Source organism: Thamnophis sirtalis, unplaced genomic scaffold (genome assembly GCF_051295495.1).
Source record: "Thamnophis sirtalis isolate CommonGarterSnake01/CBP01778 unplaced genomic scaffold, rThaSir2_p1.2 scaffold_1, whole genome shotgun sequence".
Taxonomy (NCBI): domain Eukaryota; kingdom Metazoa; phylum Chordata; class Lepidosauria; order Squamata; family Natricidae; genus Thamnophis; species Thamnophis sirtalis.
Genome location: NW_028261381.1, coordinates 170,691,131 through 170,716,974, shown reverse-complemented (window position 1 = coordinate 170,716,974; position 25,844 = coordinate 170,691,131). Strand labels below are relative to the sequence as shown.

Below are 25,844 nucleotides of genomic sequence, written 5' to 3'. Positions count from 1 at the left end.
ACTTCAGCTGGGGGTTGAAATCCACCAGGCTTAAAGTGGCCAAGGTTGGAGACTCTTGAATCAAGGCACACCTTGTCAAGTACAGGTGGTCCTCGACTTACAACCATTCATTTAGTGACTCTCTGAAGTTACAGTGGCACTGAAAAAGCGACTTAAAACTGGTACTTGAACTTATATAGCTATTATAGCATTCCCAATGGTCACTTGATCCCAATGGTCAGTTGAAGAAACTCAAAGCATTTGAAATGTGGATTTAGAGGCGGCTGTTACGTATAAGCTGGGTTGACAAAATCAGAAAGGAGGAGGGGATAAGTCGCCTGGGAAAGCCAAGGGAAAGAATCAAAGCCATTAAAAAGCAAAAGTCAGAATATTTTGGACATGGAATGTGACACCGAGAAAAATACGGCATCCTTCACTGAATCAATATAATACAATACAATAGCAGAGTTGGAAGGGACCTTTGAGGTCTTCTAGTCCAACCCCCTGCCTAGGCAGGAAACCCTATACCGTTTCAGACAAATGGCTATCCAACATCTTCTTAAAGGCTTCCAGCGTTGGGGCATTCACGTTATTCCTCCAGAGAAAGATTGAAGGCAAATGAGGTCCAGGCAGAAGAAGAACATCATGGCTTCAAAATCTAAGGGACAGGTTTGGACAAAATTCAGCAGCATTTTTTCATGCGTCTGTTGACAAAAATAGGATTGCCAGAATGATCGCCAACCTCCGATGACGGATATGGCACAAGAATAATAGTCTCTTAATCAACATTTGGGTGCTTGGCAACTGTCACGTATTTACGACGGTTGCAACATCCTGGGGTCCGTAGAATCGCCATTTGGGACCTTCCAGGTCGGCTTCCGACCAACAGCCAACGTGAGAAGCCAGTTTCACTTAACGACTGCTTGATTCACTTAACAGCTGCAGTGCTTTCCTTAACTATGGCAAAACTCACTTAACAACGGGTTTCTTTAAGAAAAATTCTGGTCCCAGTTGTCATTGCACGTCAAGAACCACCTGTAGGTCACAAGCCCAGTTATGTTTATGCTATTCTATGCAAGCCCAGTTATGTTTATGATATTCTATGCAAGCTAGGATCACTAATCTAGAGGTTTCTTTACAAACCAACATCCTGTCACCCAAAACCCACTACACAGTATATGAAAAATGTACACATAAACTCTCAGCTCCAGATCTGCCAGAAATTTTATAAATATGAACTTGAGCCTCCAATTCTTATTGCCTCTTATATGGGTATAAGCCCCATGATACTCAAGGGGATTATCTTCCTATAGGGATAAGATTTCCCGGGGGGGGGGGGGAAAGAGGTGTGTGTGTTGTCAGTGATGGGTTCTGGATCCCATTCCAACATGGACATGGACGTCTTAGAGACTCTGCGACACTCCAGCTGCTCAGCGGAGCGCAGGTGCTGTATGTGCCATGCGCAGAAGCGCCGAAGACTTAAAAGACCGGCAAGGAGCTCAGGTGGGCGGGCGGGCCCTCCGGAGCATCGTACCAGAATGGTATCCGGTGTTCCGGGCAGGCTCCAGTACACTCGTACCGGGGTGTACCGTCTGCAACCCACCACTGGTGTGTGTCATGCATATCTACCCAGAGTTGCCTTATAGATGAGATGGGCGACATATGACTCTAATAAACAAATCGACAGTCTTTGCACCATCAAACTCTTCCTAAAACCCAGAGTGTACGGGTAAGTCCTCAGCCTACAACTACAATGGAGCCCAGAATGTATGTTGCTAAGTGAGCAGTTTGTTAAGTGAGTTTTGCTCCATTTTACAACTTTTCTTGCCACATTTGTTCAGCGAATCACTGCAGTTGTTAAATTAGTAACACGGTTGTAAAATGAATCCGGATTCCCCATCGACTTTGTCTGCCAGAAGGTTGCAAAAGGGGATAGCAATAGCAATAGCAGTTAGACTTATATACCGCTTCATAGGGCTTTTAGCCCTCTCTAAGCAGTCTACAGAGTCAGCATATTGCCCCCAACAACAATCCGGGTCCTCATTTCACCCACCTCGGAAGGATGGAAGGCTGAGTCAACCCTGAGCCGGTGAGATTTGAACAGCCGAACTGCAGAACTGCAGTCAGCTGAAGTAGCCTGCAGTGCTGCATTTAACAACTGTTTACATGACCCCGGGACACTGCAACCGTCATAAATATGAAGCAGTTACCAAGCTTCTGAATATAAATCACAGGGATGCTGCAACGGTCATAAATGGGGGGGAAATGGCCATAAGTCACTTTTTTCAGCGCTGTTGTGACTTTGAATGGTCACTAAATGAATCGTTATAAGTCTAGGGACTGCTTCTATGGACAGCAACATCATCTCCCATCCAATCCATTCAGCCGACAGGAAGGAAAGGGAGAAAATGGAAGTCTCTCTCACCTCACACCTTTTAATTAATTTTAACAATTCTAGCCTCTATTTAACTTTTTAAATATTTTATTGCACAACGCCTCTGTGAAGAAAATGGGTGGATCTTAAATATGATTGACTGATAAATTATCGGTGGGGAGGGGCATAGAGGAAAGTGATTCGCGGGTATTTACCTGGGATCCACCTACAAAACTTTGGGACAAAAGGCAATAAAACAGAGAGCCAGTTTGATTCTAGTGTTAAGGCACCAGGTTTAAAAGCAGGAGACGAGGAGTTATTAGTACTGCTTTATAAAACCACAGCAAGATCACATCTGGAATAGCGCATCCTGTTTTGGTCACCACATTACAAAAAAGAAGCTGAGACTTTGTAAAAAGCGTAGAGAAGAGAAACTAGGACGATTAAAGGCCTGGAGACTATCAATCGATCAGAATGGAGCTGGAAGGGACCTTGGAGGTCTTCTAGTTCAGCCCCCTGCTCAAGCAGGAGACCGTATACTATTTCAGATAGGCGGTTGCCCAGTCTTTTCTTAAAAACCTCCAGTGATGGGAGTTTTTTCCAAGAGGCAACTGGACTTTCTGGTTTTTCTTTGAAGACTTCTTGGATGAGAAGTGAAACGTCTTTCAAAGGAAAACCAGGACGTCCTGTTCTCTCTTGAAAAAGCACTTTTGGAACAACCACGACCTGGATGATTGAGAATCTCCATAGACCTCCAGGGATGGAGCACCTACACAACTTCGAAAGGCAAGTTATCGCACTGGTTAATTCTCCTCGCTGTTAGGAAGCTTCTCCTTAATTCCAGGTGGCTTCTCTCCTCAATTAGTTTCCAATCATTGTTTTCTCGTTTTGCCTTCTGGTGCTTTGAAAAAAACAAATTGACCTCATCTTCTTTGGGGCAGCCCCTCAAATATTGGAAATACTGCTATCATGTCACCCCTAGTCCTTCTTTTTTCCAGACTGGCCATAGCCAATTCTTGCAACCGTTATGGGCTAGTCTAGAGAAAAGGACTAGGAATGACATACCAGCGTTACAATATTTGAGGCCACAAGGAAGGGTTGGGGGTCAACCTATTCTCCAAATCACCAGAAGGCAAGACAAGAAATGATGGACGGAAACTAATGAAGTAGAGAAGCAATCTAGAAGAAAGGAGAAACTGCGTGACAGGGAAAACAGTTATCCAGTGGAACGGCTTGCCTCCAGAAGGTGTGGGTGCTCCCATCACTGGAGCCTTTTAAGAAGAGACTGGACAGCCACTTGTCTGGAATGAGATAGGATCTCCTGCTTGAGCAGAGGGCTGGACTAGAGGATCTCCAAGTTCCTTTCTGACTCTATTCGGATTGATTGATAGACCTTTACTCTTCCTAGTTTAATCATCTTTGTCATCCCTAGGGGGTTGGACTAGAAGACCTCCAAGGACCTTTCCAGCTCTATTCTATTCCAAAGAGTTCCAGTCCTGCCTTAGCCATGAAAACCGACTGAGTGACTTTGGGCCATCCCAAAGTCGTCGTTGTGGGAAAAACAAGAGGCTGGATTTGTTCGCCACCTTGAATTATATTGTTTATATGCATATGTATCTTTATATGCATATGTGTGTATATAATTTATGTGTGTGTGTACGTGTACACACACAGACACACAGACACAGACAGACACAGACACAGACACACACACATACACACACGGTTTTCCTGAAAATAAGACAGGGCCTTAATTTTCTTTTACCCCCCCCAAATAAGGCCTTATTTTTGGGGAGGTCTCATTATTTTTGAGGTGCAGAAGGCGGCCAGGGTGGTCACCTCATGGCTGCTGCTGTGTTGCAATATTTTTGGGGAGGGCTTCTTTTTGGGGTAGGGCTTATCTTATCGCATGCGCTCAAAAGCCTGGGCTTTTAGGTAGAGGACAGGGAGGCCTGGAGGAACATTTTCCAGGGGGTGGGAGTGGGGTGGGGTTGGCAATGGGTCGGACACGACTTTGCAACCAACACCCACACATACAGACACACTCTCAAGGCGGGGAATAAACCCAGTCTCCTGTTTTAAATCAGTAAATAAATCAGTAAATAAATAAATCAGTAAGTAAGTAAATAAATAAATAAATGTATGCCAAGGCAGGATACAAATAAACGAAATAAATGAAGTAAAGAGAAAGCAGGAGAGAGTTACCTTTTTTTGCAGCAGCAGGAGCGGCGGGGGAGGGGGTCTTCCCCAAATTGCCCCCCCCTTCTCTCCCCAAATAATAAAATAAAATAAAAGCGTCGTGTGTTTTAATGTCCCCCCCCTCCTCCTCCTCTCCCTCCCCTTCTTCTCCCAGCCTTCGCCCGGACCCTCCCCAGAGACGTGAAATTGACTCAAAGAGGCCGGAGCGGCGGCGGCGGCGGCAGCGGCGGCAGGAGCCGCACATGGCGGAAGGTGGGGCTCTCCCCTCGCCGGCCAACCAACCTTGAGCCCGGGTGGGCTCCGCCCCGACGGCAAGGCTGGGGCGGGGGGCGTTGGGCGAAAGCGCCGCGCTTACTTTAGGCTTTCCCGGCCAAGTGGCGACAATGTCTCTTTTGGCGAGAGTGGCCAGGAAGCCGGCGGCGGCGGCAGGAGCGGCGTTGCGGAGCCCCGGCAGGAACGGGCGAGCCGGCGGGGAGACCTCTTAATAAAAGTGGGGAGGCTTTAAAACGGACCATCAAAAAGAGAGAGAGAGAGAGAGAGAGAATCTAGCTACCTTTTCTTTCTTTCTTTCTTTGCTGCTTGTCTTTTTCTTTCTTTCTTTTTTTTCTTTTCCTCTTTTGATTCCGGAACGGGGGATTTAAAAGAGAGAGAGAGAGAGAGAAAGGTGGGGAGCATGTTTTATCCAGAATCACGTGCGTTTCCAAGCAGGATGGGCATTGCTAATTCCTAATAAAAAAAAGAAAATCCTTTAAATTGGGATTTTAAATTGGGTGGGAGGGAGGGAAGGAAGGAGGGAGGGAAGGAAGAGAAAATCGGCACCCCTGTGCACTCACCTTGCATTTCCCCCCCCGTATATTCACACACACACACACACACACACACACACACACACACACACAAGCGTGAGAGCGCACACACCCCTTTGCTTTCCTCCTCCTCCTCCTCCTGCCTCCTTCTCTCCATCCTCCCCCCCCCCCTTGCAATGCTGCTTGTGCCGCTGCGCCTCTTATGTTCTTTCTTTCTTCTCGGTTTATATATAAGGGGAGCTTCCCTCGTCATTGTTAGAAGAAGAGAAAAGTAGAAGTGGGAATAAAAGCAGGAAAAGTAAAAAATAAAATAAAATTGGGGGTGGGGGGCGGAAGGGGAGAGGGGGGAGGCGTCTTTTTCTCTCGCAAGTGAGAAACCTGTTGTGTGAACGGGGCGAGGGGCGTTCTTGGGAGTTTGCTGGGGAGCGAAGAAAGGGGGTGGGTGGGGAGGAAATGAAATGGAAGTACTCCAGAAAAGGAGTTCAAAGGATCCGTTTTATTCATCTGTTTGTCTTATGTTTTTTTTAAAGGAGAAAAAAAAAACCTCGGCGGGACAGATTCTGTTTAACAAAAAAAAGAGAGAGAGAAGATTTCAAGAAAGAAAGAAAAGGCAATAAAAAAAGCTCTTTAAAACTGGAAAATTCGGACTACACCCTACTGTATGTATGTTTGGAACCTTCTTTTTTTTTTAAAGAGAAAAGTACATTTATTTGATTTTAGCGAAGAGGAGGAGGTGGAAGAAGAGGAAAAGAAAGAATTCCTAATTTAATTCTGTTTCTGGGCAACTGCTTGCCATCTGGGAAAGAAAGCGGTGGGCTCTTTGAAAAGCTCTCCCCCACCCCTTCCCAAAAAATAAAATAAAATCAAAACCAGGAATTGTTTTAATTCCTCCTTCTTCTTTTTTGTGGCTGTTGCCAGGGTTAGACATGGCAGAATCCAGAAGTGATTTCTCTTGAGACTTTCCTCTTGCTGACTTGACAGCTTTTTCTTGCCTTTTTGCCTTCTTGGTGAGATCTGGGAGATGGTTAGAGAGGGGAGGGAGTGATTTATTTCCATTAAGCGACTTTTTCCTCTGGAATTTTTTTTTTTGCCCCTCTCCTCTTTTTGAAGAACCCCCCCTCTGTGGGTGAAGGTCCTTCCAGCCAGGATGGCTGCACGCCTACAAAGAGTTTAAGAAGGGGAGCACAGGAGGAGAAGGAAGTTTGCAGAGCGCTCCTTTTTAGGAGAGAAGGGGGGGAAAAAAAGGAAAAAAAGAGCAAAACAGACTTACCCCCCCCCTCCTCCCCCATTCGAAAGCTTGTGATCCCGACTCTGGATCACTTTGCAAGGAGCTTCCGAAACCTGGATGGACCGTAGGATGCTACGCCACTTCGTCCCTAAGAAGATCTTAAGAACTGCAAAGGTACACAGAATCTGCTCCATCTCCGTGCAATAAATCAGGAATCCCAGTTTTTTTTTCCCTCCACACCCCCCTGCAAAAAAAAAATAAGAAGAAAAAGAAGAAGTTGGCATCCCGCAAAGGGGGGCGGGAGGGGGGGCTGAGAGAGAGAGAGAGAAAGCCAGACGGAGGCGATTACAGGGCTGGTGACCCCTGCCACTCACCCCCAGACATTTTAAGAAACATGCCAAAATAAAAAGGAGAAATGAACTGGGGTCCTTCTTCTTAAAGCATCAAAAAAAGCGCTGCAAAAAAACAAAAGGAAAGGAGAAGAAAAAATAGGAGAGAGAAAAAAATCTCTCCCTCCACCCCCCCCCAAAAAAAAGAAAGGAAGAAAGAAAGAAAGGAGGAGGTTAAACCGAGCGCCAATCAAGTAAAATGCAACTTTCGGAGGTAGCGGCGCTTGTGGTCGCCCTCATTGGGGTTTGTGTCTGGACGGAGGACGGGAGCAAAGTTATCTCGGATCGCTTCGCGGTGTACTGGAACAAAACCAATCCTAGGTAAGTTTGGGGGGGAAAGTGGGACCAAGCCGAGCTTGGGGGTGAAAAAAAGGGGGGAAAAGCTTTTTGTCTGTCCTCACTTGAGTTTGAATGGGGTGGGGCTCTGGGGGGGGGGAGAAGAGGTTGGGGAATTGAGGGAGGGGGTCCTTGGACTTTCCCAGCAGTTTGGGGTTTTTTTGGGGTGTGGGTGGGGAACATTGGACAAAGTGGAAGGAAGAAGAGAAGTTTTCCCACTTTGGATGCCTGAAATGGAGGTAGAAATCTTGTCTCTGGCTCCCCAACCCCCTTTTGCAAAAGACATTAACTAGAAAAATTGCTGTAAAGAGACCGCTGGAGGAAATATTTCCAGCTCAGTTCAGGAGGGGAAAAATTGCTCCTTCCAAACTATCAACCTTATTATTATTATTATTATTATTTAAAAAAATGCATCCCACACTGTGGATTGCTAGTGCAGAGAGGACAGAAGTGGAGTTTGAAAGTGGAGTTTTTATCCTGTCTGGTGTGAGGAAGATTAACCTACAAACTCTTGGGAAGTGACCTGGTTGGGTTTTTTTTTATAAAAATGACCCTTTTTTTTGTGGGGGTGGGGGCTAATTTTTGGCTGGCAGAGAGATGCTATTTTGATCTCTTTCTAGCTCAGCTCAGTTCTGGGGTCATATCTGGGTTTGCCTGGAAGTTCAGATCAGGCAAACCCATCTTCCTAAAATTTGTCATGATGATTGCAAATAGTATACTACTAAGGGCTGGAAGAATACCTCGCATAAAACACTTTTGGTCTCTTTTTTGCAAATTGATATTTGCTTAGTCATCGTTGGGAGGGGTGGCATTATTGTGAATGCTTATTCCTGGATATATATTTTTTTAGCAAAAAAAATGGGTCAGGTCGTCTTTTCTCTTACCAAAGTCCCCGGAGGCCAAGAACGCTTGGTTTGCTTAAATTTCACATCCCTTTGCTATTTTCAGGCTAACTTGGATATATTTCACTGGGGTGCCCTCTGTCTCTCATCTCTTCCCCCCATGCTTCAAATCCCCCAAATAATTCAACATTTGGGGGGTATGGACACACAAACACACACGAACATACACACACTCGGTCACGGACAACCAGCTGTCCTACATTTTGGCACCTTGTTGAAAATAAGAAATATTTAAATCAGTCATCCAGAAGTCAGTTCTAGGAAGTCATAAGACTGTGCAGCCAAGGAGAACAATTTTCTGAAGCGGTGCAGACTGTAAAATCAATTATATGTCACTTAAGGTCTCGATCTTGTCAAATTAAAACAGTTTTCTACTGTGCCTCTCTCGCTTTCTCGCTCTCCTTAACCACTTTGGATGGAAATATGGTTTTCTTTTCGTTCTTTTTTTTTTTAACTTGCTGGACCAAATAGGCAGACCTTATTATCTTTCCCCCACCACAGCCCGAAGAGGAAAGTTTTATATTTCCAATTTAGATGGGGGGGTGGGTGGAGGAGTTGCCTTAATGTTCCTGTAGGATATTTCTAAATGTGACGGCACTTAAAACTGAGCAATTTTTTTTTGAAGAGTCAGGCTGGCAAATGTTAGAAGCTCACCCAAAGATGGTGACCGAAAATGGATTTTTGGTGAAGGGCACGGTAGTTGATTATATATTTTTTGTTCGGGGGGATGGGTGGGTGGGTTAGATTGTTTTTGTCCACTTCTGATATAAAGAGCCCTAATTGGCAAACTGGTTGGGTTATAATGGTCAGGTAAACCCAAGAACGTGGGGCCTGTTTATGCCACCCTGGTCCATGCCTTTCTGTAGTGTACCCGGCTTGTAATGTGAACTCAAGCAGTGTTTAAATGAGTCCTCTGACTCTTCCTAGGTCCAAAGTAGAGCTAAGCATTCAGAAGTGACTTTTTTTCCCCCTTGCTTGAGGGGCTTATAACAGCTTTCTGAAGTAGCTGAAACAGGCTGTTGGATGACAGCCAAATCTTTGATTGCTCATAATGGACAGGATCTTAACCCCAAAAATAACAGCGTCTTCCTTTAATCTTAGCAAAACGCCAAGCCCACCCTCTAAATTTAAAAAAAACAACACAAAAACTTTCGGAAAAAGTGATTCTTATCCAGCCTCCATTGAAGGAGAAGCTTGCATTAACTTTCCCTCCTCCCCCCCCCCCCGGTCCCCGTTTAGTATTTCATACATTGAATTTAGTGTTTCTAAATGGTGCATCCCTTCTGAATCTTTCATGGGTGCATCATTTTCTCTTTAACTCTTGAAATCTTAGGAAACCTTTCCCCCCCCCCCTTTCTTTTCCTTTTGGCAATTTGAGCCCAACTATAAAAAAGGGAACAAGGAGAAATTCCTCCTTTATTTACCCAGACGAAAAGACTAGTTCCCCAATGCAATATTCATTTATTTAGAGCAAAAGCTAAAAAAAAAAAAAAAACTCCCCACAAAATTAGCAATCCGTGGAATACTTTTAGGGGAGCCACAGTAAAATTATCCCTGCGGGTTCTTTTTTCTTTTTTCTTTTTTTGTGAGTGCCTTGGCTACGGTGGAGGGTTTTGTGTTTCTTGGCACAAGTTGTGTTGTGACACTTGTTTTCAGCGCCTCTTAGCTACCTGCTGATGTATCAGGGCTATGCTAATGCGTGCAGAAATGGACCGGGGTGTCATCCGATTATGGAAAGGCCCGCAAGAGACGGAAAGCTTGGGATTCTGAATTGTTCGCTGGCAATCACTTTTCACCTAAAAAATAATAATAAAAAAAAATCTCCCCATTGGATATGAATGCCCCAACCTGCAGATTTCTGGGGGCTCTTAATGGAAGGGTATTCTTGGTTTGTTCACAACTCAGAGTCTTTACGAGATAAATCTTTTCTTCTCTGCCCTTCTTGCCATGGGGAATAAAGAGCTTCATTCTCCAACAAAATGTTTTGGGTTTGAAGGAAACGGGGAGCTGATTTCAAGGCAAACCTGCATACTGTAAGGACATAGAAGAGAAGTTTAGAGGCCATCTTGGAGGTGATGGCTGAGATTCGAGGGAAGTTATCTCTGGAGACCATCATATTCTCGTGGCACTTGCTGTCTTCTGCAACCAACTTTTGGTCTTTTGCCACCATAGTTTAGTAACCCGAAGCACTGGGCATAATTTAATCTTTTCAATTTGGGGGCAATAGGGTTGGTTGGTTGAGGCCAACCTACTTGAGTCACATTGATTATTTTTCTCACGGAGAAATTATCCATTTGTTTTACTAGCCATTAACTTCTTTCATCCCCCCCCCCATTTCCCCACAGTTTGCATTGCTATTTCCACTTTTTCCCCCTCACCTCAAAATCCCAAAGAGATGAATTTGTCTGATTTGGACTGATTTTTATTTTTATTTTATTTTATTTTTAAAAGCCGGTGGGCCACTGATCTTCATTGAACCTCGTCTTAAAAAACGCATCCTTTATTTTGTCCATGTTTCTTTGGCTTTCTTTGTGTGATGTGGGAGATATTTTATGGCAACTTGATTTTCCCAGGGTTTATTTTTGGGTCTGGCCCCTCCCTCCCATTTCTTACATCATTGATAATTATGATTATCTACTTCCTGATTCTTGGCTTTGTAAAAATTAGTGGGGCCCGTTAGTGGGAATATCTGAAAGGTTCTGGATGCAGCTTTGAAGAGAAATGTGAAATATTTGGAGTCGCTGTTCTGTTTCCCTACCCAAAAAATTAGAAAATGTTACAAACTCTTATAAATTAAAGAAAAAAAATGTGTCTAATGCAGAGCCACTAGAACTAAATATTTTTTTTTTATCATCTTACCAGTACTTTATACATAGTTTGAGCGAATGCTGGTGAATTGTCCTAATAATCATGCAGATTGTGGCTGTGTTATTTTTCTGTGAATTTGCCTACTTCCTAGTTTATTCTCATAGTGTTAGCGTTCGCAGGTAAAACTTAACCATCCTGACCACAATTGCTCTTTCCTCTTTCCCCAAAACCAAAGCAAATCAGATGTGCAAAAATAGTTTGCAGGGAGAGGGGTTGCAAAGAGGCCGGTTTTGATTCTAACTGATCACAATCGCAAAATCCAGCTAGCAGTTCTTTCACATTTCATGGTGTCAGTTTTCTGGAAAGTGTGTCAGTTGTGTTGAAACTTAAGTGAGTAAGAGTTTGTATCGCTAGGACAGTGCTGGGCGAGCTCCCCTACCCTTTAGATTGATTGAGGGAATCCTTTCCTAAAGAACTTGGAAAATAAGAATTTCAAAGTAGATCTTGCTCAGTGCTTGAGGGGAAAAAAAGATAGTCCCCCCCCTCTTTAGTTTTGAATAATATCCATAACTGACTGAGATAGTTTCAGCCGCTGAAAAATAATGGTTTGTGGTTCAATAGTAGGAAAAAAAGATCCTCAATAAGATGAATGCACCTTGGTCTGAAATTCTAGATTTGCGTATAAATCCACCACAAAGTCCTGAATGTACAGTGGAAATTAGAAAACTGAAGAGATGAAGTCAAGATAATATACCGTTTTTCCCCCTCTTGGAAGGCTGAGGAAGACCCGAAGATGTAAAAATCCCACAAAATCTTCCACGTCTATAATTTCCCTTCTTCTGCAGCTCTCTTTCCCCCTTTTATTATTCCCCTCTGAAAGCCACCGTTTCTCGTCTTGTGGCACATTTGCCTCCTCGTCTGAGGAAAGGGGATGCCTTCCTTGATAATTGTGTCTAAATTAAAAATCAATTGTAAATTGAGACACCGGGAACTTCGCCCATTCTGAATGTAATTTTTGATCCCCCGCAGGCATTCTTGATATCACCGACCCGTCAGCGTGTTTTTATGTGGTGGCCACGGGTCTGGAGAACATTTGAGAGATGTTTATTAAATATGTCTCTGCGTAGGCTGTTGATTGAAATATCGGCAGGTGGGAAAGGTTAGGCGTTAGACAAGGGTGGAGAGTCCCGTGTGTGTTTAAAATGATGTGTGTGTGTGTATTTGGGGTGGGGGCGGGGTAATGGTGGTGGAGTGGTGTTTTTAATCTGAAATTCCTCAAGCCAAGCTGAGGTTGAATTTAAAAAAAAAACTCTAGGCGTCGTAGAAACCTGCTGTCATCCCAGAAAAACGGCCGCCATATTACATTTCCAGCAAGGAAAAACATCCTGAGATAGGTTTGCTTCTTGAGCAGAATTCAACTTGCGGCTTCCAATAAGCCAACTTGAGATTCACAAAGAAGACTAAGGATGGTTGTCCACTTTGGAGCACCAAACTTCACGTACGGCCAAGAAAATCTTTAAGGATAGCTTCCCTCTGGCTTTCCTCCTGCCACCACCTTTCTTTTGGTAAATTTAGGAATATCCCTTTGCACCAGAACAGCATTCGATGTGAAATATCAAACGTATTTTGCAAATAGGTGTGTGTTTTGTCTGGTTCGCAACGCTGTGCCGAGTTGCTTTCTTTACTCTGGAGGTGTGCAGAAGGATTCCTTAACTGGTAATCATTTGGGTCAAGAGGTTGGCCTGTCTTCTGATTGTAAAATTCCCAAGGGTTCAAACGACTTTGGGTTGAGTGTGGATAGATGCCAAACCCAAGTGCCTGGAAAGATTGGGTGGTGACCCATAATTCGGTGTAGGTAAAACCCCTGTGATTTTGGTGGTGGGTTTTTTTTTATCTGGGAGCTGGATGGGCTTCGGAGTCAAGATGTCCCCATTCCGTGCAAGAGCTGAGATGCTGTTAGAAACCCAAGCACATTTCTGTTCTTTGTGATGGTCTGACCAGAGAAATCATTTCCAAAGTATCAGAGATAAAGATTTGTCATTGTTGTTCACGCCACCTGCCACAGTGTAATGGGCAGTTTTAGTGTAATTCTAGAATGACAGCTTCCTTGCTACCAGATGAATTCCCAAGGAGACCACTACATAGCTATCTATCTATCTATCTATCTGCAGAAGGAAAAAGTGGAGGGGAAATAGAGAGATGGGTAAATGGTTGGCTATTTTCTCTCTCAATTGGCAAACGCAGATCCATCCCATTATTTTATTTTCCTTTGCCCTCCTGGCCTGTATTTAGCCACACAAATGTTTCTCTTGTTCAATTGTTGTTATTATTTCTTCCCAAAGAGCTTTCACTGATGGGACTGTTGTTTCAATTCTCCCAGTGTCTCTCTCCATCCTTCTCTTCTCCCCCTCAAATATAAATGACTCGAAATTCTCAGCAAATTTGTAGAATTACGGGAAATCAGTTTGCAATCTTGTGAACATTTCTGGAGACGACCACCGGGCTGTGAGTTGACTCAGATTTCTCCGCAAGAGAATGAATGGTGTTAAAAGATTCATCTGCTGATCTGAATAAATTCTTAAGATCAGTTTTTGGTGGTTCCACGAAGCTTCCTAATTTCAGAAGAAGCTTCCTAATTTCAGAAGGAATCGGATGCTTAGGTACTGCATTTTGGGGGGAAGGAATAAGGGAGAGAGTGTCTTCTCCTCAAATCACCTGTGATTTCCATTGTGGTATCTCACAAACACAAAAGATGAAGGCATTGGAAGCAAACTGAAGTTAGGATCTTTGATGGTGAACCACTATAAGAGAGAACTCTGAGGATGGGAAGGAAACAACAGCAACTTGGAGCTTAATTAATAACAAGCACATGTAGACTTCAGGGTTCCTCTTCTCTGGAGAAGAGATGGCTTTCAGTCTGGCATTCTTGGAAAACGTTTTTTAAAGACCCCATCTGAGTGAAATGGCTGATAAATAAGCGTTGAGCTGGTTCAGTGTCTAAGCTTCTGCCTATTCATCTTTTATCTTCTCAAGAAGAAACCTACCTTTTGAGGTTCATCATGAATTTTTCTTGCTGAATTCTATCCCACTGTATTGATAATTTAATTTAGTAAGTAAAAAAAATGTAACTGCGACAATTTGTGGGGTTTCCCCCCCCCTTGACTCTGCTTAATGTTTGGGGTACTTCACCCAGCCCTTTCTTGTGATGGTAGCTTCATCCTTCTGAAGATCCATTATGGTCTTCAATTGTTCTGAAATAGGCAGGCAGGCAAAGAATGGGATGGGCAAGAAGGTATGAAAAGAAAATCAGAAAGATGATTTCCTCCCCTCCATAATCTTTTTGTTTGGCTGAAATCAGGGTTGGAAAGTCCCTGATTTCTCCACCACTAACAACAAAATAATTCTTCTTTTGAAGAACACGGGCGAAATAAGAGGGTACAGCAGAAAAATCCAGCCTAACTGAAAACATCTCCCTATTCTTCCTGTTCTGGAAGAGTGACACCATCATTTCTTCCATTTCTTTTATTTATTTAAAAGGTTTGTGTGGCTGCCCGTCTTAAAACACAACCAATACCTCCCTTCTGATGTAGTTGCTATAAAAAGCCATTTTTTTACAGCAAAATTGAGACCCACAGTCCATCTGGAGGCGTTCAATTCTTCCACCATCTTTATTCTCTTCTCCAAGCGGTGGAATTTCTCTCTCTCTCTTTTACCTATCCTCTCCTTATCAATTAAATAAAACTATTGATTAAAAGTGTTTGCTTACCCGTTAACAATCAAAAAGATTCCATGGTCTACAGCACAAGTCAAGCCAAAAAAAAAAAAAAAAAATCCACGGTGAAGATACGGAAATCTCCGTGGCATAGAATGTAGTAGTCCTCCTCATCAATAACAAACAATGGGTAAAAAAAAATAACCAGAATAGCCTTCAGAGACAACCAATTAGGGTTGGCGCTAAATTAAACTACCTTTCTGGAAAAGGTAGGAATCTGTGATTATAATTCCCAAAGTGGATTTCAGGTTAAGATAAGTGGGATGAACAACATTCTTTTCCTATTTGGTTTCTCCTCTCCCCACAAAAAAAAACCCGCAACACAATTTATGGAAGATATCTACAAAGTGTGTCCTTATTAGGACCCACGGTATATTCCATCACGGATTTTAAAGAAGCTGGATCTCCAAGATTGCGTTGTTTTCTAGACAGAACACAACAATGTTAAGACAGGAAGGAGGAATGTATCGTGGCCACTCAAGTTACAAGCTCTTGTTTGCTTTCTTTTTTTTTCCTTTGGTCAAGTTTCTAGTCCTCTTTGTTTGTTTGTTTTTGTTTTTAATTTTTTAAAATGTTTTCGTAATCCCCACCCACCGCATCCCTATAGTCTAAAAGATGATCACTATAAACCGTTTACAAATTCTAGGGATTATGAGGGTGACATGTTTGTTTTCTGATGGGAAAATGTACGGTGGCCACTCAGTTACAAAGCTTGTTTGCTTTCTGATGAGAGAGGTATCTCAGCTTATTTCCCCAGTATACCCTTGACTATAAATCATAGAAACCTTTGCAGGATTATGCAGGGAGGGCCTATTTTTTGGTGTGTGTGTGTGTGTGTGTGTGTGTGTGTGTGTGTGTGTGTGTGTACGGTTATTATTTTGACCTGCTCTTGCACGTACATTAACATTAATTCCTTGCTACATTTCACCCTTGTTTTCCATTCATCCTTTAAAGGGGTTCTGTGTCCCCTTTTCAGGGTAGGGAATCTCTCATCTCCCTGCCCAGCATCTTAACTTCAAGTGGGTCCATTTATTCTCAAATCTTCGCTCTTGATTTCCCCAGATCCAATTTAAACCAAACCTTTTCTACCGGCTTTCACTGGTAGAGGGGGGAAAAAAAATATAACAAATTTCCCTGCTCCTTCCTCCCACCCCCCCGAATCGGGGCAGAGTTCCTCAAATGCCATTATGCCCCCCTTTAAAAAAAAAAGTTATCATTTTAAAATGCATTCTTCCCCGCCACCCCACCCTGCCTTCCTTTTCAAATATCCAGTTGGCCTGCCCATTCTCCCAAACCGTTAAATCCTCTTTATTGGTTCTTTGAGCTGCCTCAGCCGGGCGGTTAATAAACAGCAGATGCAAACAAGGTCCAATTTCTCTCTCTGGGGGACACAATTGTGTTTCCCCACAGGTTATATATTTGGCTGCCTTGTGTGCTGAATTCTAAGCGAAAGGTGGGGTCGGTCGGGCTGTCGTTGGTCTTACACTTGCCTTCCCCTGTCGTCTCATTGGTTTGAGTCTTGGGGGGGTTGAAGGTTTTGGGGTGCAAATAAAGGCCAGCGCGTCAACCCTCCCGGTTCTAAATTGTAGCACAGTTCGGCTTACACCTTCGGTTTTGCACCACCATCTTGGTTTTAGCACGTAGGCATGTGTGAACAACGCCTAATGGGCTCTCTCAGTGTGCTGTTTTTTTTTAAAAAGAAACACGCCAGGATTTCGGTGACATACGAAGACATATATTTAGGTTAGAGGCCTTTCTGCCTTGATGGTTTTAACCAACCCATGTGTCTCTGCTTGTGTTAGGCGTCTTCTGTTTCCCTCGTTTGGTGCTTTTGTCCTAATTACGAGAAATCATTATATAACAGTAGCTGTACAGCTGAAGAAAATACGAACATATGTATCCCCATGGACGTGTATTTCAGTGGAACGTACTTTACAGAAGTACAAAAAAAAAGTCACAAGGGTGTATTTATATTATACATATGTGTATATTTTGTGAGTGTGTGACTGTTCACCCAAATGTACCTCCTCATGGTGTTTTGTCTTTTATTTTGATACTTACATTGAATATTTTCTTAGATCAAGATGCTGTGTGTCTAATCAACAAAACCATGCTATTTAAAGGTGATGTTTATTGCATATAAACATCCTGTAAAGTGTGTGTGTATATATATGCATGTGTTTGTGTGTGTGTGTGTGTATGTATGTATGTATGTATGTATGTATTTGTTGTATTATTTGTGCTGATAAATAAATAAAGGTAAAGTAAAATAAAGTAAAATCTTATATATATATATATATATATATATATATATATATATATATATATATATATATGCATGTATATATGTATGTGTGTGTATATATATGTGTGTGTGTATGTGTATATATATGCATGTATATATGTATGTGTATATATATGTGTGCATGTATGTATGTATGTATATATGTATTTGTTTTCATAGATTTTCACGGGTGTAGGTATGCTAGTCTTGATGTATTCAGGTCTTTTCCCATGTAATATATATATATGTGTGTGTGTGTGTGTGTGTGTGTGTGTGTGTGTGTGTAATATATATATATATATCGTATGTATATATATATACATACATACATACACACATATATATAATGTGCATATATTATGTATAATACATATGTACACATGTAGACTCATATGTAATACATAGACACATGCACTATATTACATACACATATATACATGTATTGCAAACATAGACATATATGCATATATACATATCTACATGTATACTAAGCATATATTACACATACCTATATATAAATATGTTACACACACATATATATACACACACGCATGCATACGCACACATGTATATGTCTACTCATCTTTTTTTAATGTTTGATCAGTAAAAATGACACATGAGAATAATAACAGCTGAAAAGATGATTCCCCGAGCTTATGATTTACATTTTGTCTGTGTAAAGGAGAGAAGAACAGAGAATGAAAAATAGAGTCAATGGTTTAAATAGAATTGGAAAGGGGTACAAATTACTGGCTATTTTACAATGGGTGGGGTACTATCCAGAAAACCGGGGGGGGGGGGTCAAATAAAGAAGAACATTAGGTATAAATTAATTACCTCTACCGCTACAAAATTCATTTGAAGTAGGTAGGATAAGGACGATGGATTAACGCCAAAGGTTTTGTAAAAAGGGTGAGGTTTGCAAAGAGGTTCAAATGGAAAGAAGAAAGTGTATAAATAGAAAGTGTGTGTGTGTGTGTGTGTGTGATATTTCCTTGTTTTAAGTATGATCCCCTAACCCCTACGATATGATAAATTGTTCATATTTCGGGTCACTCCTGATTTTAGTGAACTCCATAATAATCTTTCACAATAACACCGATGCAACTAATTCCTTCCATCCCGTTTCCCTCCTCTATTATATGACTTCAAATTGTAGAGTTCATGGTGCCAGAACCATTTTTATTTTCTTCTGCTCATTTCTGCATCCATCTGCAAACAGTCATCTATGTCTTTAGCCATTTAAGAGTTGCTGGTGGTGTCACCGGTTCACTCTTGAATTATAGCTTGGGGATAAGATATTTTTCTCCCCTCTTTTATTTCTGACTTAACCCAACCATATTGGCTGTCAAGAAAGAAAAATGGCTCAGATTTGCCAACCTCCCCCCACCCAATTCCCTTCCCTAATTTTCTTGAAATTTCATTTTTAGGGGCCCTAAACAAATCCATCTCCGTTCCCAAATTCCGAACGAACACGCAACCAAAAATTCAGTGGCCATTACTCGTTCTGACCTTGGTGCTTTATCTCCTTAATTTTGTACTAACAAAATGTCTAGACTAGGGGTGGGTGGGTCACAATTTCCCCGGGAATCTCAAGCAATTTAGAGAAAGGTTGCAAAATTGGTTTAAAGTTAACCACTTATTTTTTTCCCCCTATGGTCAGCCTATACATAGTTCTCCTTCGCTAGGGTGAATTTTGACCTTGTCCTGGCAAAAGGGAGAGCAGATTTGAAGAGACTCCAGTTTTGCTGCCCAAACCATTCCGTTTTATTCACGGAAGTGGCTGAAAAACATTTATTTCTCATTTAAATTAGCGGTCACACTACTGGAAATAGTATCTCTGTACATAATCCTTGCTGTGCATGGTTACATTGAAGTAGGACTTAATTTTGTGTGGGCACATTTAAGATAGTGCTTATTAGCGCCAGAGGTGAACACTTATCCAGGCGTTAATGCATATTATTTGAGTTATTTTTATTTTTAAATGTTTGCAATACAGTTAAGGATTTAAGGATTTTTTCCCCCCTCCGTTGGATATTGGAAGGTGGGAAATCTTTGATCCGGTGACGCTGTCACAATTTTTGTTATTGTTTTTGTTTGCTTTACAGCTGTTTATGTCAAAGGGACTCACGGCGCCACACTCTTAATCTGGTTAAATTAAAAATCTAGAAGTTGCATTCACATATCCCAGGCAGGATTAATTTTAACCTTGGTTTGGTGTGGGGTTTTGGGTTGGCTTGGTGGGGTAGACCGAGCTTTATGCTTTAGGTTGTGGTTTTGAAAGTAGGCGAATGCCTTAAGAAGATTAAACGCATTGCATGAATGCAGCCATAGAGTATAGGAAGGAAATGTTTTTCTTGGAAGGAAGACCTCTTTAAAATTATTAGATTGTAGCTTTGTGGGGAATGCACCGAAGTACTGAAAATGAGACCGAGAAATAAAAAAACTGATTAAGTCTATAGGACTTCCAAAATCAAACATGCTGTGAAGTCCTACGCCAGGACAACATTTAAAATTCTGGGACACCCTTTTCTGAAATGTAAAAGGATTTCATATTCTTGGCTGAATAATTTTAAATTTCCTAGTTTCTTTTGCGGAAGTTCTGGTTTAGCTTCTATCTCTACTCTCAGCTCAATTGTCTTTCCTAAGGATCAAGTTCTTAGGTGTCCCCCTTCCCCATTTAAAGTCATTCTGCTTTTTTCCAGTTGGTGGGAATAGGACATTGAAATAATTCCGACAGGGTGAATTGCTAGTTTGCCGTCCTTTTTCTGCTTCAGTTCTCCACTCCAGAAAAATCTCTGAACAAAGTCCTGCCCAGAACCTGCTTCTGACATTCATGGAGACCACCAAGCAGGACAACGTTGTTTTTAGTTGTGAAGTTGTGTCCGACCCATCGCGACCCCAACGTTCCTCCAGGCTTTCCTGTTCTCTACCATCCTCTAGAGTTCTTTTAAGCTCATGCCTGCTGCTTCAGTGACTCCATCCAGCCACCTCATTCTCTGTCTTCCCCTTCTTCTTTTGCCCTCAACCTTCCCCAGCATGAGGTTCTTCTCCGGTGAGTCCTTCCTTCTCATTAGGTGGCCAAAGTACTTGAGTTTCATCTTCAGGATCTGGCCTTCTAAGAGCAGTCAGGGTTGATCTCCTCTAGGACTGACCGGTTGGATCGCCTTGCAGTCCAAGGGACTTGCAGGAGTCTTCTCCAGCACCAGAGTTCAAAGGCCTCCATTCTTTGGCACTCAGCCTTTCTTATGGTCCAACCTTCACAGCCATACATTGCAACTGGGAAAACCAGAGCCTTGACTATACACACTTTTGTTGGCAGGGGGATGTCTCTGCTTTTTTGTATGCTGTTGAGATTTGCCATAGCTTTCCGCCCCAAGAGCAAGCGTCTTTTAATTTCTTGGCTGCAGTCCCCATCTGCGGTGCTCTTGGAGCCCAAACATACATAGAAACATAGGTTGACTGTTTTTTTTGGAACTTGCAATGTGTGGTTTGAAGGGGTTGATGGGCATCTCATCATCTCAAGTTGGTTTGTTGCTTGAAGCTAGCAATGCAGTGTTTCTCTTGGAAGATGCCCAGAAGAGGCCTTGAAAACACGGTTGACTTATACCGTAGTAAGTGTGGAGAACTTTTGTACAGTATAGTACAGCCTACTGTAGTAAGTTCTGGACATTTTCATCGCTGCTTTCGTTCTTCACTCAAAATCTGACCACGTCACTGCTCAAAGATAACACTTAGCACTTATATACTGCTTCATAGTGCTTTACAGTCCTTTCAAAGAGATTTACAGAGTTAGCATATTGCCCCCAACAATCTGGGTCCTCATTTTGCTGACCTTGGAAGGATGGAAGTCTGAGTCAAATATTAGTGTTCTTTGCAGATCTCTATTCCCTACAAGGTATGTGACATGGGGGTCAAATGGTAGGCCTTTTCTGTGGTGCCCCCAATTTTATGGAACAGCCCCCCCCTCCCCCAGAAGGGCAGATGGCTCCTATCCTGCCAGCATTTCATGAACAAGCGAGTTTTGTTCCAGTATATCTTTGACTCATAGATTTTTAGGACAATTGACTTTTCACAGTGCTATTTTTAATCCTATGTATGCGATTTCATTTTTATTGTGGCTTTTTTTGGCTCCTACTCCAAACGCATTAGGATTCGGGGCAGCTGTATCAACAGCGACAAATAAATAAATGAAAAATAATACTGCACAGATGTATCCGTGGTAGTAGTATTTGTGCTTCGCTTCTCTTTGTTTCTAGGTGCATTTCATCAGGATTTGGCGCCTGGTTTTTGTAGCTTCTCATGTTTGAATTCTGTTGAATTTTATAGTTTTAATATAATTTTATGTGTCTTTTAATTTCCGATTGGGTGCCGTTCAGAGAAAGAAGGGCAGCTTTATAAATACTATATTTATAAATGCACCTGCACCTATATCTATATATCTATATATGCACCTGCACCTATATCTATATATCTACAGCTCTATCTATCTATCTATCTATCTATCTATCTATCTATCTATCTATCTATCTATCTATCTATCTATCATCTATCTATCATCTATCTATCTATGTTTATATTTCTGAACTGCCATCTCCATCAAAGGACTTTAAATCTTTATTTATATTTAATAGTTATATGTCCATCCATCCATCCCTAAGCATATGTTTCATTTTATATATATTATAACTGTCGATCATGTCTGACTGTCTCTGTCTCTCTGTCCCTGCCTTCCTTCCTACCTACTTACCTACCTATCATCCACCTATTCATTCTATCTATCTATCTATCTATCTATCTATCTATCTATCTATCTATCTATCTATCTATCAATCATCTATCTATCATCCATCTATTCTATCTATCTATCTATCTATCTATCTATCTATCTATCTATCTATCTATCTATCTATCTATCTATAATCTATCTATCTGTCTATCATCTATCTATCTATGTTTATATTTCTGAACTGCCCATCTCCATCAAAGGACTTTAAATCTGTATTTATATTTAATAGTTATATGTCCATCCATCCATCCATCCCTAAGCATATGTTTCATTTTATATATATTATAACTGTCGATCATGTCTGACTGTCTCTGTCTGTCTCTCTGTCCCTGCCTTCCTTCCTTCCTACTTACCTACCTATCATCCATCTAGTCATTCTATCTATCTATCTATCTATCTATCTATCTATCTATCTATCTATCTATTATCTATCTATCTATCTATCTATCTATCTATCTATCTATCTATCTATCTATCTATCTATCAATCTATCATCCATCTATTCTATCTATCTATCTATCTATCTATCTATCTATCTATCTATCATCCATCTATTCATTCTATCTATCTATCTATCTATCTATCTATCTATCTATCTATCTAGCTAGCTAGCTAGCTACATATCTATCTATCATCTATCATCCATCTATTCTCTCTCTCATCTATCTATCTACTGTATCTATCTATCTTCTCTCTCTCTCTCTATCTCTCTCTCTCTCTCTATCTCTCTATCCTAATCTTTTATTCTCTCTCTCCACACAAACACACATACACATTAAATTATTACGTTTTTTTGCATCCTGCTTACATTCCCTGCCAACATATTTTGAGGGTAACCGGTGGCGTTTATGCAAAGCTGAGAAAAGAAATCAGAAGGAGTTTGCCAAAGCAATTAAAGGCGCAAGGCAAGAGAAAAGCAAAGCAAACGTAAAAACATTGCCTTTTTTTCCCCTTAACCACCTAAGCGATCTAAATTATGTGGGGCAACGTGCAGATTCTTCTGTGGCTTGATCCTTGTCTGCAGCAAAGGTTTTAAGAAAAAAAATGGCCCTTGGGTCTGGCTTGCGTTTCACCAGCTTCTTCTGCCCCACATTGCCTCCTCGCCATCTTAGCTAGCAAAATTGGTTCCTGGCACAGGACGACGATGCTTTATCTGTCTATATTAAACAAGCTCCCTTTGGCTTCCATAGCAGTTCTCAGGACTGTTTCAAGGCAGCTCTGAGCGGAGACAGCCGAGAAAGAAGAGAGAATTTGGAATCGTTGCAGCAGGGGAAAAAAAATAATATAATAAAACAAAAAAACAAAAAAACCTCAAGCTTGCAGAAAAGCTGTAGTTGTCACTTTTGAAATACTGAATGGCTCGTATCCTTGCTATGAAATGGATTTGACATACCCTGGAGCAGGTTCATTTCTTAAAGCAAGGAACTAATTAAAATCCATAAATAATTTCATAAAATTCTAGCGTTAGAAATTGGATATGGGCAAACGTGAAAGCCGGATTAGACCATTTGTAGGGCAAATACAGAGTGGTGGCTTCAGAATTAAAATGGATTCCACCCCCACCCTCCACCTCCCCGTGCCAGTATAGACAAATGCGGTGCCAGTCAAGAATTTCGCCTGTGAAATCTTGGCTTGTTTTTTGACATTGATTAAGCAAAGAACGCCTAAGACCGTCTGCCCTGCCATTACTTGTAGGGGCACAGCAAGACCTCTGTCCTTCCAGAGCGCAGGGCACGGAATTATGGGTTTCAGTTTATTTCATTTGTTTGCATCCCACCTACATTATTTTTTGGCAAACAAACTTGATATATCCCACACACTTTCCCCCTCCTATTTGCCCCACAAAAACAACCCTGTGAGGCGAGTTGGAGGGAGAGAGAGGGATTGGCACGAAGACCTGCCTTTCATGCCTAAGGCGGGACTAGAATTCACAGAGTCCTGGTGATGAGCTCAAAGACACCCAGTCAGCTTTCATGATTTAGGTGGGACTAGAACTCACAGCCTCCTGGTGATGAGCTCAAAGATACCCAATCGACTTTCATGATTTAGGCAGGACTAGAACTCACAGAGTCCTGGTGATGAGCTCAAAGACACCCAGTCGGCTTTCATGATTTAGGCGGGACTAGAACTCACAGAGTCCTGGTGATGAGCTCAAAGATACCCAATCGGCTTTCATGATTTAGGTGGGACGAGGACTCGCAGAGTCCTGGTGATGAGCTCAAAGATACCCAGTCGGCTTTCATGATTTAGGTGGGACTAGAACTCACAGTCTCCTGGTGATGAGCTCAAAGATACCCAATCGGCTTTCATGATTTAGGCGGGACTGGAACTCACAGTCTCCTGGTGATGAGCTCAAAGATACCCAGTCGGCTTTCATGATTTAGGTGGGACTAGAACTCACAGAGTCCTGGTGATGAGCTCAAAGATACCCAGTCGGCTTTCATGATTTAGGTGGGACTAGAACTCACAGTCTCCTGGTGATGAGCTCAAAGATACCCAATCGGCTTTCATGATTTAGGCGGGACTAGAACTCACAGAGTCCTGGTGATGAGCTCAAAGATACCCAGTCGGCTTTCATGATTTAGGTGGGACTAGAACTCACAGTCTCCTGGTGATGAGCTCAAAGATACCCAATCGGCTTTCATGATTTAGGCGGGACTGGAACTCACAGTCTCCTGGTGATTAGCCCAAAGTCACCCAGCTGGCCTTCATGCCTAAGATAGATCTAGAACTCACAGTCTCCTGGTGATTAGCCCAAAATCACCCAGCTGGCTTTCATGCCTAAGATAGGACTAGAACTTCCAGGGGGGACACCTGGAAAGAGGCACCTGGAAAAGGAATTGGGGGGGGGGAAACCCATATGGGTGGCATTGATAATTTCCTCTCCTACGCACTGGTTTACATACAGGGGTCCCCAAACTGGGCAACTTTAAGACTTGTGGGATTCAACTCTCAGAATACACCAGAAAGCCAAGTTTGAAGGCCTGTGACTTAGAACATAGAATAGCTTAACTTAAGCTCCAGCCATTTGCATCCCAGTGTGCTTCCCAACTCCGGCAAGCTTGACATGGGTGGACCTCAACTCTTACACCCGCTGGAACTTCTGGGAGTTGATGTCCACCCATCTCCGGCTTGTCAAGGTTGAGAAACATGGACTTCAGTGTTCCTCCTTCCAACAGCTGGAGCTTTTCCACCGAAGGAAGCCCCCCCCCCACCTCCTAGTTCTTGCTCCACCCTTAGGAGGAGAGGATAAGTCTTTCCGATGATTTGATGATTTGGCCGAAGGAGATGATCTGCAGGCAGAGCCAATTTCCAGCTCCCGAGCTGTAGACCGTTGCTTTCTTGACTCTACATCGCACACAGCAAAGCCATAATTGGTGCCAGGGATCCCTGATCACATTCGCTTGGCGCTTCCCCCCCCCCTGCACTCCCGAGTGCTCAGAGAAGACGCCACTCATCATTACTGAAAAACGGCGAGGTCTCTGTCAGCTAAAGAAGATGCCATCTTGTGTATTACAGACATTTCTCTCCCCCCCCCCCCCGCCGCCCTACCCCATCTCTTCGAATTGTCAGATAACACTGACGTACATTTATTTATAACATTTTAATTCCGGCCTTCTCCAAAGAAGCCAGAAAGCGCATCCGCGGCCTTCCTTCTCCTCCTCCTCCTCCTCCGCGGCCTTGTTTTCTTGCTGGCCTCTTGACAATCGCTAGAAGTGAGGTTTTGGCTGAGAAATTAGAAATGGCTTAAAGATTGCCGCTGAGTAGGGATTTGGACCGGTTTGAAAGTCAGCCTGAGCTGCTTATTTGGGAAATGCCTCCACGCCAGCGCTTCCTTAGCAGTTCTTCAAGCATGGCATCGGGGGTTGCTTTCCTTCTTGATGCCTTTCCTTATTTTGCTGGGCACCCATTCAGAGGCCTCTTTGGCGGCGAGTCGCAAGCCTGTGTATAAAATGGATTTGTGGGTTTGTATATAGG

The 25,844-nt window shown here is 42.4% G+C and overlaps 1 protein-coding gene across 1 annotated transcript in view; it reads left to right on the top strand.

Moving 5' to 3' along the window:
• The first annotated feature begins 6,215 nt into the window (after nt 1-6,215).
• The window catches only part of EFNA2 (ephrin A2), a 367,548-nt gene continuing 347,919 nt past the window's right edge, over nt 6,216-25,844 (top strand). Inside the window, exon 1 of the mRNA XM_087703267.1 lies at nt 6,216-7,296. Coding sequence (XP_087559393.1) covers nt 7,175-7,296 — 122 coding nt within the window. The 5' untranslated portion in view covers nt 6,216-7,174. The remainder of the gene's footprint in view (nt 7,297-25,844) is intronic.